Source organism: Acanthaster planci, linkage group LG05 (assembly GCF_054643075.1).
Source record: "Acanthaster planci isolate LZ-2023a linkage group LG05, COTS_SCS, whole genome shotgun sequence".
NCBI classification, from domain to species: Eukaryota; Metazoa; Echinodermata; class Asteroidea; order Valvatida; family Acanthasteridae; genus Acanthaster; species Acanthaster planci.
The window spans coordinates 2,301,440-2,313,744 of record NC_141781.1 but is presented as its reverse complement, the minus strand read 5'-3'; the positions used below and the strand labels follow the sequence as shown (position 1 = coordinate 2,313,744).

The window sequence follows — 12,305 nt, the reverse complement described above, 5'->3', positions numbered from 1 at the left end:
TACAAAAAAGACATAGTCAAGTAGCTCCCTTTTCAAACCCAATACTTCCAAAATGTACCTGTTATTTCCAACAGGTTTGTATGGGTAGTTCAGTAACGCCTCCTGGGGGGATGAGGGCATAAAACCAGACCCCCCCCCCAAAGTGAAATCGGCAAACACGACTGACATACAGGAAAATGTCAAAGTGATCGTTATCTCACAAAACATGCAGTTTTACTATTTAGTTCCTGAATGTTACACAAAAGACTGGACACCTACGTAATATGTAACACAAAGCCTGAGGGCGCTATTTCAAATTAACGTGGGAGAAGCACGGTCGTAATAGGACGCATTTCACCAAATGGTTGGAATTCTGCGCGCGAGCTCATTAGTAATTTGTGATCTTTGGGGGTTTTTTAAGTAAGACGTGCCATAATCAGAAGGGATCATAGAAATGTTTCTATAAATCCCGAATTTTGGACTAGTAGTTTTCAGGTCTAGATACTTCTTGTACAAAAAGCCTCAAAATTGCGGGCCCACTTTGGATAGAGGCGGGTGGCTACCTTCGGAGTTGAGCGCATAGTCTTACTATTATTTTAGGAGTATCTTTAGGGAAAGGCGAATAAAAAACTTTTTCGCGGCTAGCCCCAATCACATTGGAAGGAAAAGTGATTTTCTGGCCACAATCTTGAATTTCCAGTGTAAAAAGGATATAAAATTCAAGTTGAGCTCACACCCTGACTTGACTTGATTTCCGTTAATCCACTGCTGCGTACACCTCAACCATTATTCTTTCCAAATTTATTCATTCCAGGGGTGGAATTCAGTTTTTCTTCAAAATCCGACGATTGGATGGAGCACAAAAACCTCAACCGGTTTTTGAAAAACTCCATTTTGAAAGTGGACGAAACGAAATTCGCAACGCTCGTCATTTACCCTCCTGAAAATACGCATACGCGGAACGCGTTTTGGACGCAATGTCCTATCCACTCTATATACTGGAGATCAATACATGTAATCCTATGTGCAGTGCACGTGTACAGTAGGCATGGTTAAAACTGAAGTGACGTCACACTTACGATCCGGATTAGGATAAGGCTGACTTTTTAGAGACAATCCTGGACAAATCTCGTTGGAACATGCCTCCCCCTCGCCCCCTGTCAATGTTGCTTCTCATTGGGTAAGCTGGGCCGAATCTTGGTCCAATAAATGAACGCAACATTGAATGGGGGAGAGGAGGATCTTTGCAACGCGCTTCCCTCAAGGTGTTCCAACTATTTTGTATATATATTATATCTCCCCGGCGTGAATCCATCTTTGAAATAATTAATAAGTGACTTATAAAAGTATTCTGTCTTTTTAATTAAAAAGCCTGAAGTTTATGTGTTTCCAAAGAATAAACAGTTAATACACATTTTACAATCAGGGGAAAAATGAACATTTATTGTGTCAGTATCTGACCTTGAAATCTCTAAGCTAGAAAAGCCTGCAATAGGAAATAGAAAAACCTGCAGATCGTTTTCGATAGAAACAGGGCCGAATTCCTTCAGAGAGGCACTGTGAAAGTTCAGTCAAGATGACAATTTGATTTCAGAAGGCCTTATAATATGCAATATTAGGCTAAAGGTAATCATCTCTTAAACTAAGAAATAGGGAAACGGTAGGAATTCCACCATGGCACATTGCCATGGCAACATCGCACAGGACCGCGCCAGAGTGATCCAGTCAGCTGAGTGTGCAATGCCCAAATACCACGCCTCGGTAAACGTTAAGCATCACTCCATCACTCCAGTTTCTGAGTGGACAGTGGGTGTCATGAGTGTGGGTCTGTGTTACCTGGGAGGGCTGGGGTTTGCCGCGTTGCTGTTTTGGGCTTTGCGGTGTGATGCAGTAATCATTACATGGTTATGGAAAGGAATAAATAATGACTATTATAGGCAGGGTGTGGCCATATGTCCTATCAGGAGCATAACTCCCCCAAAAAAGTATATGGAAATACACAGTTATTTAATATTTATTGATACAGGAGCTATGGGTTATGATCACCCATCGGTACAGGATTATTTTCAGTGGAAAGGTCCATAGTCAATTTGCACGAATGGGATTGCCGCTCGTAAGTATGAACAACAAGAGGCAAGTTGGCCACTGAAAATGGGATGAGGTAGGCGTATCGTGAACGGTGCAGCATAGAATTTCAGCACACATCTCTCTTAAATGAAGTTTTGTATTCGGTCTGAAGGACTATATGGCTACATGATGAGTATGCAATTCTGTCCGACCTCTTTTCACTTTCTGATTGGGTTTCATATGAAACATTGCAACGATGAACCATGAAAAATTAAATGAAAAAGGATGTGAGTAACTCTCCTTTTTTCAGTTGAGGTGGTGTACCGTTGCAGTTGTTATCACGTGCTCGCGGGCAGCATTTTCAAAGAGCGGGATGTACGCGCTCCCTATCCCGTTCGTAAGTGACTTCGTCACAGAGGCGGACGCGCCACGACTTACAGGCTCCCATTGGACGATCGCAGAAGGTGTGCATTAATTTCGGGTTCCATGGCTCCATGCAAATGGCGATCAATGCATGTAACCCCTTGATCTTCATTATATCTGCTCCGAGCATGAATAAAAGAGGGCGTGTTTTGAAATGAATCGACAGCCCTTTAGTACTCACGCACCGCATAGGTTTGCAAGTGTATACACGTTGACGCGGAGCACGCTGAGTACGCGCAACGATTTTTAATTACATGTGCACGCCGAACGCGTGTTAGAACCCGGTTGGAAAACTTATTGCCACCTGTCTTTCTTTCACCGGTGAGGGTGCACTTCGACTCAGGGCGGATAACGTTTCAATCACTCAGTATTTACACAGCAACATTCTGTGCAGTAAGTTGAATGACTTTATTATCTCCTTAATTAATATGAACAGCAAAAAGCAGTATCTCTGAGATGGCCGAGTGGTTAAGCTCGCGGTTATCAAATCGTGAAACGGTGGGTTCGAATCCCAGAAGTGACATTTTTTATTTTCCCGACGCTTGCTGTCAGTAACTATAAGAGACTCCAATTCACCCCCCTCAAATACCAGCAGTACCTTAGCCTAACGGATAAGCTCTGCGGCTGGCACTGTCCGCGAAGTCCAGGTGAGCGCCTTAGTACAGGTTCGAGACGTTATGGCCCACTCGGCGGCCAGGGCTTAGGGGCTTGTCTCGTTTCCTCCCTTGTATGGTCGCTCGAACCCTTTTGGGGGTTAAATGGATGGGCAGGGAGGAGGTGCGGTGGGCCGGGAACTCCGAGATCCCAGAAGAGTCCTATATGGAAGCCGGTAACTGCGATTCGTAGCGAATTTCAGGAGTCCGTGCGCCTGAATGCTTGGTCAACACCGCATAACTTTTGCATTTTTCCCTCACCACATTTTTTTTCATGTCCCTGGGCGCAGAAGCCACAAGGCAATTTTCTAGGTTTGAATACAGTGAGCTACTGGATTGATGCTAATTTACTTTCATTCATTTTCGAAATTTTTGACAGTGAAACCGATCCCAACCGTCTTGGGTCCATTTCTTCTCAGTGATCTCAGTTTAAAAGCTGTCAGGCGTATAATGTTTATTATCGGAGATTCAATAGTAAGAGATCCAAGGGTGGCACAGTCGGGTAGCACTCGCCTTCCTATTTTATTGATGGAAATACATTTTTATTTATTATAACAACAAATTTCGTTGTCTTTCAACTGCAGAGTCATTTTATATTTTCAAAGAAAAATTCTCACAAAAGATAATTCCCATATCTTCTTGGGTTACCCCAAAAGTTGCCAAAAAGGCGTTGCATCTGACGCTGTTTTTCTTGAATGTAAATGTTTGATCCATCACTTATAATTACTCTAGCCAGACAGGTCTGCACGAAAAATACAAGCAGGAAAATAATGAAATGAAAACGACAGAAAGGAACAATCCCTAGTTGCTGGAATTTCAAGAATAGAAAACGACATCGAGATTGCAATGGATGTCAAATCAGTATTAGCTTTGGGTTTTACCCCATTCTCGCCTAAATGAAAACTTGCACTTGCAAAACTCAACAATGGTGGCAAGTAGCAATTTTCATACTTACTCATGCAGACGCCAATGCAACTCTCATCCAATGTAAACTTGGATTGGACGAGGGCGTTGTAGTACTGGAGTTTGCCAAGTGGATAGGGTGTGATACCTTTTCCTGAACGAGTCAAGTGGAACTAAGGTTCTCAGCACAGGCAAGGCGAACCTGATGCTATAACACGCCATTACTACAGATTTCAAGACTGTAAAAAGACGCCTTGATGTTCCGTTTCATTGCGTTATAACCTCATCACAGAAACTGGGAAACGCGAATGGTACTCCCTGCATGTACATAAAAAATGTTGATGGATGTGCGAGTGGTTTGTGGGCGCGTGGCCTTATGTACCATAATGCATAATGTTAATTACGGGCAAGCTGCCTTTGCGTTGCTGTGTAAGGGTACTGCGCACTGGAACCTGCACAAAACCGCCTGATCCATGTCTGGCCGTGTCGGTAAGACATAAAATGTGGTAGCCAAGGCACGAATAGAAAATTCTCTTGAAAATGATGGGTTAAATGTTATCGCCCGCTTTCGAGAGGATGTTATTTTCTGCATTAAACTGGCCGCGGTCTTTTATGTTTTAATTTATTATTATTATTTTTTAATGAAATTGTACTGGTATATTGGAGTAAATCGGGAGGGGGGGTTATATTATCCCTTCACATTTTGACAGATGGGGTGGGCTATTGAATACCCTCCCATTTTTTATGGTGGGAAAAGCAAATAGAGCTGACTGTGAAGAGTTCAACATCACTCAGAGAGGGAGAACAAGAAAAAAAAAGGCATAAATATTCCATTCTAATGTAAGCTTCTGCACGAATGCACACAACCATACGCCATGATTGACCGTCGATCAGTGACGTCAACGGTAAGGATCAACGGGAAATATGCGCGTGCATGGGAAGAAAGGGACGGGTGATAAACATATTCCTACGGTGTTCTCTCCGTAACAGCGCACAGGTTCAACTGGTTTGGGAGTATTGCTCGTCGCGGTTTGGACGGGTCCCATGGTGGATTTGGTTTCCTTGTTTGGGCTTCGGAGGGGGACGTTCCTGACCGCTATATCTTCATGGAAATTGGAAAACATTAGATAAATGGATAGCCCTACACAAGATCTACACAGCTAGTGTTACAACATTTTATTCAGCAGTTCGTGAGAAAGCCAGCGAGACCCAGACAGACGTACACTTGTCACTCTGTGCCCTCGGCTAGCTGGCTGGACAAAAATGACGTTTTCATTTCAAAGTGTGATAAAAGCACACATAATTTATATCAGACCATAGCACTCTGCATTGTGCAGTGAGTTATACAATAAACCCAGCCAGGGTCGAAGTGGGAATCTCTCGGTCGGCAAACCTTGCAATGGGTAAACTGAAAGACTTCCAGATTGTTTTGGAGAAGAGCAGGAAGGTGTTTTTGCAGGGTGACGCCATAAGAGGACAGGTGATGATGTCGGTGGTATCAGACGGTTTACAGAATGTGAAAGGTAATGTATATTTGTTCGGTGTACCTTGTATATAGGATCGCAAGTTTTAATAATTGCCTTAGCCAAACGAAATTGGCGAGACTGCATATAGGCCCCCCTCCTGAGAAAAGAGGTCAGGTGGAATATGAATGTGCACAGAGCTGCAAGGTTAAGACAGGAAAATGGCATTCGGATATTTGGTTTGTTAAGACTACGGTATTTCAAAAATGCTTTCAAAGAACGAAGAGCAAAACGAACGATCCAGGATAAGATGCTCAATAGTTCAATACGGTATCCTGGGTATTGCCACTGGTCTTCGATCTATTAGAGCCCATGGATCGTTCTTTTATTAGCAGAATCACAAGCCATCAACAATGGAAAAGGTAATTTGTAAGATATTACCAAGGGAAGAGTAATGTTTCTTTTGCCCTTTGGGGGGGGGGGCTCCTGCTTTCCCCTTCCCCTCACGACGGCTATGTCCGCACTGGCATTCCACAGAGTATTGTACAGCACGGTAAAAAGCAAACGTCTAGTCTATTGTCCGCCTTATACACAGAGTAAGGAAAAATGTCAGGCTAGGTTAATAAAGGAAATTAAGCGCCTTGTTTTTCAGGTGTGTGGTTGATATTTCACGGTTGCTGCGGTGTACTAGATGCAGGAAGGCGGCACGGTGTACCTCGGAAGGAGGAAACGTATTTCAACGCTTGCATCACCTTGTTTGGAAAAGGTTAGTCCTCAGTTTGCATGTGCCACATTTTGGGGAAATATGTTCAAACATGTTTTTGACCCCTCGGTAGTTAGAACTTAGAACTGACGAATCGGGGCGCAGCTACAGATATACACCCATTTCTGTAAAAAGTATCAGCGTAATTATAGAATGGACGTTCTGACATGGGCGTGGCAAGGGGAGGGCAAGAGGGGGCACTTCCTCCCCCCCGAAAAAATGCTGCCCATAAAAGTAAGACAAAAAGAAGTAAATAGAAATAAGACTACACATGGGATGAAAGTCACGGAGTTGCTTTTGAAACGTTGGCCCTCCACTCCACCCCTTAATGGGTTTATAATAAATTATCAATTCTCATAAATTCTCAACCCACCCAATGGGGCAAAATGGTTTACTCCACCCCTTGGAAAAAATCCAGGCGACGCCCGTGCGTTCCGATAGAGGTTGTTTTGCGTATGCATTACTTACTTAAAAGTTGTGCTATATTGAACAGACCATGCACAAAACCAGACACAAGATCGGTTACAAGTAGCAGAGTGACCAATGACAAAGAAATGTAGTTTATTTGAATAGCTTGTGACTTGAATTCAGACTGGAGGTCTTGTGTCGGTCTTGTGCCTGTCTTGTGTGGTCCTGTGAAAGTCTTATTTTAAGTGGTCTCGACTACAACACTGCTTAAAAGGAAGCTATGGTAGCCCTGGTTGGACATCAAAGGCGCATGTATAACTTTGACGATAACCCAGTTTGTTTTGAGACATTTCCTTTTATCAAGACATCGCAAATATACTTACGACATAGAAAAAAATTGTTCACGACTTTTCTTTAACAATGTACGATCATGCTGTGAATTTAATTTTTATTTTTTTCCCCAACGCCCTGAACGATCAGGTATCAATCCCATTTGCCAGATACGCGAAGCAGGTGTTCACTTACTTATATGAATGAATCGCCGGCAAGGCTGCCATCTTGCTTCCATTAGGGCATGGGTGATCTGCATGCAATACAACTAAATGAATAAAAATGTCGTGGTACAAATCGAATGATATCATTTAATTATATGTTGTGCTAGAAACATTGCTTAAGCACCATCACCCGCCCCCTCCGAAAGTAATGACTTGAATTTAAAAAAAATGCTGTGTTACGAAACATTCTAGTTTTGCAAAAGAAATTGCGATGTTTGGGGAAAGAAGTCGACCATCTGATGAAAATTGGCGACGTTTCGAGAGTAAATGTAAAAAAAACAACGAGTACTACTCGGGCTTTTAGAGTAATTTAACAAAATGAGGTTACGTTACCATCGTGGCTCAGCCCCATGTACGACAATCATTCTTTGTTAGCCTTGTTCCCTGACCACACTACATACAATGCATGCTCATGTCGTCCTTGTAAACGCCGAGATTATTAATTTGATTAAATTATCCATGCTACCCGTGAACAGTTCAAACGATGAAAATTACCTCCTTTTTGGAACCTCGTGATGTACATATAGGTCCAACTGGACCTTAAACTTGTTTGTTCCTGCCACAAAGGACCAGACGCCCTTGACACCCAAGACCTCAACCTTCTTCCCGGTATGCATGGCTTCCCGTTCGAATTCCAACTCCCATGTCAGCCCATTCCATCTTCATTTGAGGGGGAGTTTGGATATGTTCGGTATAGTGCTACGGCCACTGTGTGTTTAAAGCGGGCGTTGGGAAACAAGAAATTCAGCACGGTAGAGATGTTCAGTATCGTTGGTCCAACAGTGGATCTGAATTCCGTTTCGGGCTTGCAGGTAAGTCTGGCCCTAGCCATGGGCGGAAATTTCTTTGTCACGTGTTAGGGATGATTTTTGAAAGCTTAGTACTGCCTCCCTTCCAGGTGAGATTCGTGACACTGGCAAGTGCGTAATCGGTGGTGCAGGCTAAGGGTGTGCATAGTCAGTGACTTGAAAAGTACGGGGTAGCTAGGACATGATTATATTGGTAATCCCCCAGGTGAAAATGTGGAGGGATATAACACCCTATCCCCGGGACTTCCGCCCATGACCCCCGGCCGGCCATATCATTGTTGAACGTATGACTCGCGGTAAGCAGTTGTTGCACGTCCAGATCTTCGGTCGGGGGTGGAATTGAAGAAAATCCTCATTAACCTCCACTACAAGTTACTCGCATTATCCTTTTTCAAAATGCTGGCACCTTCTATTATGACCCCCCCCCATATTTCTTGGGACGTGGGACTTTCGGTGCCCCCATCCTTCCCGCTGAGTACCTCACTGTTCTTTTTTTTTCACCCTTTGTCATGTATCCCATAGTTTCTGGCAGTCACCTTTATTGTTGGCCTCGGAGCATCACGTTATACAAATTATCCAAAAAAACGAGGACTTTCTGGACGTTACAAATGTGTGCATCAATTCATAACCTGTTTTAGCTAAAGCTGAACCAAGCCGGCACAGACTGAAAAGATTTGTTGTTTAGCGGACTAACTTTGATGAAGACCCTACTTTTTTTTACGTTTTCAGGAAGGTACATATTCAACTTATGAAGAAAGTGGATTTCTGGGCTTGTCTGGTGTCAAGACGACGGTTAAATACGGGATTCCTAGACAAGGCTTTGTACCCGGTGAAAACATCAACATCACCGGTCACGTGAATAACGCCAATGGCCCTAAACACTCAAGAGTTTTTCGGGCTCAGCTGGTCCAGGTAGATTGTGCCCCATGTTATAAAATAACCTTAACTTTGGACATGAAATAATAGCCCAGCTTGTAATTTCACGATATCAACGAAATCGAAGTTTACTTCACCGATGCATACAATACGATTGCCACAGGAGTCGCACGCGATCAGGCTGTCGATGAAGGACATACCAAGGTTGATTTAAAGGACATATTGGATTGCCACGGGAAATTCAACAGAGAAAGCATCCGTAGCGGCGCCCAGGACGAGTAACTCAACGGACACGTCGTTTTTTCTTGAGACGTTTTCAGAATTCCAGTTTATCGAACCTATAGTCAGGCGGGGAATTGGGCGTTTGATGTTTTGATGAAAGTACAATTTAAGATGGAAGGTTTAACGATATTAATTTTATTTTTTTTCTCAGAAAATTGTTTTCAACTTTGGTTTTATGACGGTATCCCGAAAGCAGTGTTTAGCAGAAGCATCAATTAAGGTAAAGCTCAAGAAGGGAGGAGAGGCATATTTTACAGTTGGACCTTTGAGCATACCTCCGGTGCCGTCTTCTGGACTTCCTGGTTGTAATCTGATTGATGTTAAGCACTACGTTAAGGTATGAACTAAAGCTGACACGCATAAACCTATATGTCTAGTCCATTGCAGATGCAGCTTTGTCGGTAGCCCAGTATCTCTGGGAAAGCTTTTAAAATAGGAATACCTTAGAATTTGAATAAACTGTGCACAATTAGGAAGCACCTTATCTTCAGATTGTAAAGTGAATATGGAACAGAATATGAAAGATGGGATGTGCAGGAAATTAGTTTAAATTTAGCTCGAGAGACTAGTGACTAATTAAAGGCCGTTCCAATTTCAAAAACAGGTGGACGATTGTGAGGGAAGCCGCGCTGGTAAATTCGCTGTGACAATCGGTACTGTGCCTTTCCATGAAGTCCAGCATTGTAGGCAGTCGCTGGCCGGTATCCATATGAAAGATACAGCGGTTGCAGTAGGTAAGATAAGCAGATATGCCTCCCGCTCACCATCAGTCATAATATTTACCCTTTAATCAAATAAAATCAAGGTAGTCCTTTACAAGGACAGTGGCGTCGCCGGGAATTAGCAAGGGGCAACCCCCAATTTAACTCCCCCCCCCGCACACACCCTGATAAGAGCCTTGCTACACTGTTGCATCAGGGGACTAAACCGAACGCAGAATCCGGTTACTGTAGCATAGTGCAATGGGAAAGCCAGCCGTGGTTAGAAGAAACAGTTCACGGTTTGGGGACGAGGCCTATTGAAGAGAAGAAGGATCCACAGTAATTAGAGGAATTGCAACGGAATGCAGACAAAACATAAGTTGGCCATGGCGTTAATCAAGCATTGGGGTGTTATTCAAATGGGCCAACAAATGGGATTGGTTATCATTTCGCCTGTCGACTGCAGGTTGGTCAATTGCCATTTCACGCCAGATTTACCAGTGATGAGGTGTTAAGTTTTAGCATGCTGTTGTGACGGTTCAGCTCCCAAAAATATTCGTCTGAAATCTTGTAAGAGCACGCATCTACAAATGAAAAATTGGATTGAATTTACACTCGAAAGTGACCCCTTTTCAAAACTGACTTGGAAATGAATGGATCTATCGGCATGGAAATCCCATTGTAGACAATTCCTTCACAATACAGCGCGCCACTAAGAATTTGCCGCAGACGGGCCACTTCCCAAGTTTGCTGTCGATACGCTAGCTGCCGCAATTAAGCGCACTTCGTACGTAAGTCGGGGATGTTTGATCGAGGCGTTCCACAAACCACACAAATTAACCATTTTTGTGACGACATAACATCCTTCAACTTTATCCCATAATGCACTGGGAAAAGGCCTCTCCTTGACAACCTCTTGGTGGCGCATTGCATTGTAAATCGCCCTTATTCAATCGATTTCAATCCATAGCTGCAGGTGGAAATGGCGAAACCCGACTGCCTACCTACGAGGAAGCAATTGGCATTGTAAGACCCGCCAGCGTCAGAGAAGATTCCGTGTCTGGACCAGCTGACACGTTTGTTCCTTGTTACCCGTACTTCTGCATACCAGCTACTGATCCGCCTCCCTCATATGTCAAAGAGTAGATGCCTATCCAGCCAATATTCCCGCAAAGAGGTCAGGATGGGAATTCAAACAATAATGTGATCTTCTTTTTATGATGATGACATGGTAAATCTACCCTCGGCGAAGTTATTTGGACCGATTTAACAGCGCGCAAGAGAGTGCATTGCCAGGAGGTGGATTTCTTTCTCGCGTACGCGCAAGGATCTTCGAAGTATCTCGGAATGCGGCTTTGAACGATTAAACATGCGTGATAGAGTAGATCATGTGAATAAAAGATTTCTTCTTAGCACCCATAACTTTTTATTATTGTGGCGTGACAGTGTGTGTGGCTACAGTTATGCCAAATTCTCATTAAAACACTCCACAGCGTATAGGCCAGTATCTTTATGCATTATGCTGCTTGAACATGTAGAGCTAAAAATGTACAACCATTGACAGCCTTTTTGTTTTAATTATTTTTTTGTGCAAATGATGATTTTTTTTGCTGTGGTTAGATTTTGACTTTCATTTAAGCATAATACCCCTTTCTCGACGTTCAAACCGTACAAAATGGTAAATGTTGCGACTTTTGAATCATGCCTGACTGTGAGCGCGTCTGGAGTCCTGGCGAACGTTTTGTTATTCAACTATGCGTCTTGCGCGGTCCAAATCACGGTTGACCACACGCCCTGCGCCAGTACAACACCGACACGGCAGCCTGATGGATCGAAGTCTTGTCAGTACGTGTATCAAACAAGACGTTATATATTACCGTAACTATAGAATTTCATAGTCGCGTTACGGTTACCGTACAAATAGCCACTGCGTTTATAAATATATTCAATGTGGTAATTTTGTTTGTTTGTTTGTTTGTTTGTTTGTTTTTGTTTTTTCCAAGTTGAATCATTCCTGACGACGGATATTAATACAGTACCTATGGATACACTTTTTGTTATAAATGATACATTTGACATTACCTACAATTCAACGATATCACTGTGACGGAGAAAAGTTATATGTCTGTTGAAAAATGTACGGTAAGAGATGGCCGCATGCCTACTTCGAAAAATGCACGAAGTGTAATGGCGTACAGACTTATGTCTATACAAGTGGGGAAAGATAATAAAATTGGCTGAACACGCTGTCTGTCTTTAAACTCAGTAGAAAAATTTTGGGAGTGTTGATCCTAAGGCCCTTCCATAAGTCCATGCCCCGAATCTCTACCTCTATCCGTTGATAGTTTTAGGTATCAACTGATTATACTCTCTTATTTCAATTTAAAGTTGCATTTTATAGCCTTAAAACAACCTTTTAGGACA

General features: G+C 43.0%; 1 protein-coding gene across 1 annotated transcript; it reads left to right on the top strand.

The window, feature by feature from the left end:
• The first annotated feature begins 4,446 nt into the window (after positions 1 to 4,446).
• LOC110987937 (arrestin domain-containing protein 1-like) lies at positions 4,447 to 12,142 on the top strand. The gene is made up of 8 exons (XM_022251099.2): positions 4,447 to 4,514; positions 5,016 to 5,548; positions 6,141 to 6,254; positions 7,781 to 8,025; positions 8,752 to 8,934; positions 9,332 to 9,517; positions 9,785 to 9,914; positions 10,852 to 12,142. The coding sequence occupies exons 2-8, from the start codon at positions 5,425 to 5,427 to the stop codon at positions 11,025 to 11,027; spliced, it is 1,158 nt and encodes a 385-aa protein (XP_022106791.2). The 5' UTR covers positions 4,447 to 4,514; positions 5,016 to 5,424; the 3' UTR covers positions 11,028 to 12,142.
• Positions 12,143 to 12,305: the final 163 nt, after the last annotated feature.

Coding starts and splice junctions, on each gene's coding strand:
- LOC110987937 (XM_022251099.2), top strand. CDS start 5,425: ATGGGTAAACTGAAAGACTTCCAGATTGTTTTGGAGAAGAGCAGGAAG. Junction 8,935..9,331: donor TTCGGGCTCAGCTGGTCCAG/GTAGATTGTGCC, acceptor TTTTTTTCTCAG/AAAATTGTTTTCAACTTTGG. Junction 9,518..9,784: donor ATGTTAAGCACTACGTTAAG/GTATGAACTAAA, acceptor TTTCAAAAACAG/GTGGACGATTGTGAGGGAAG.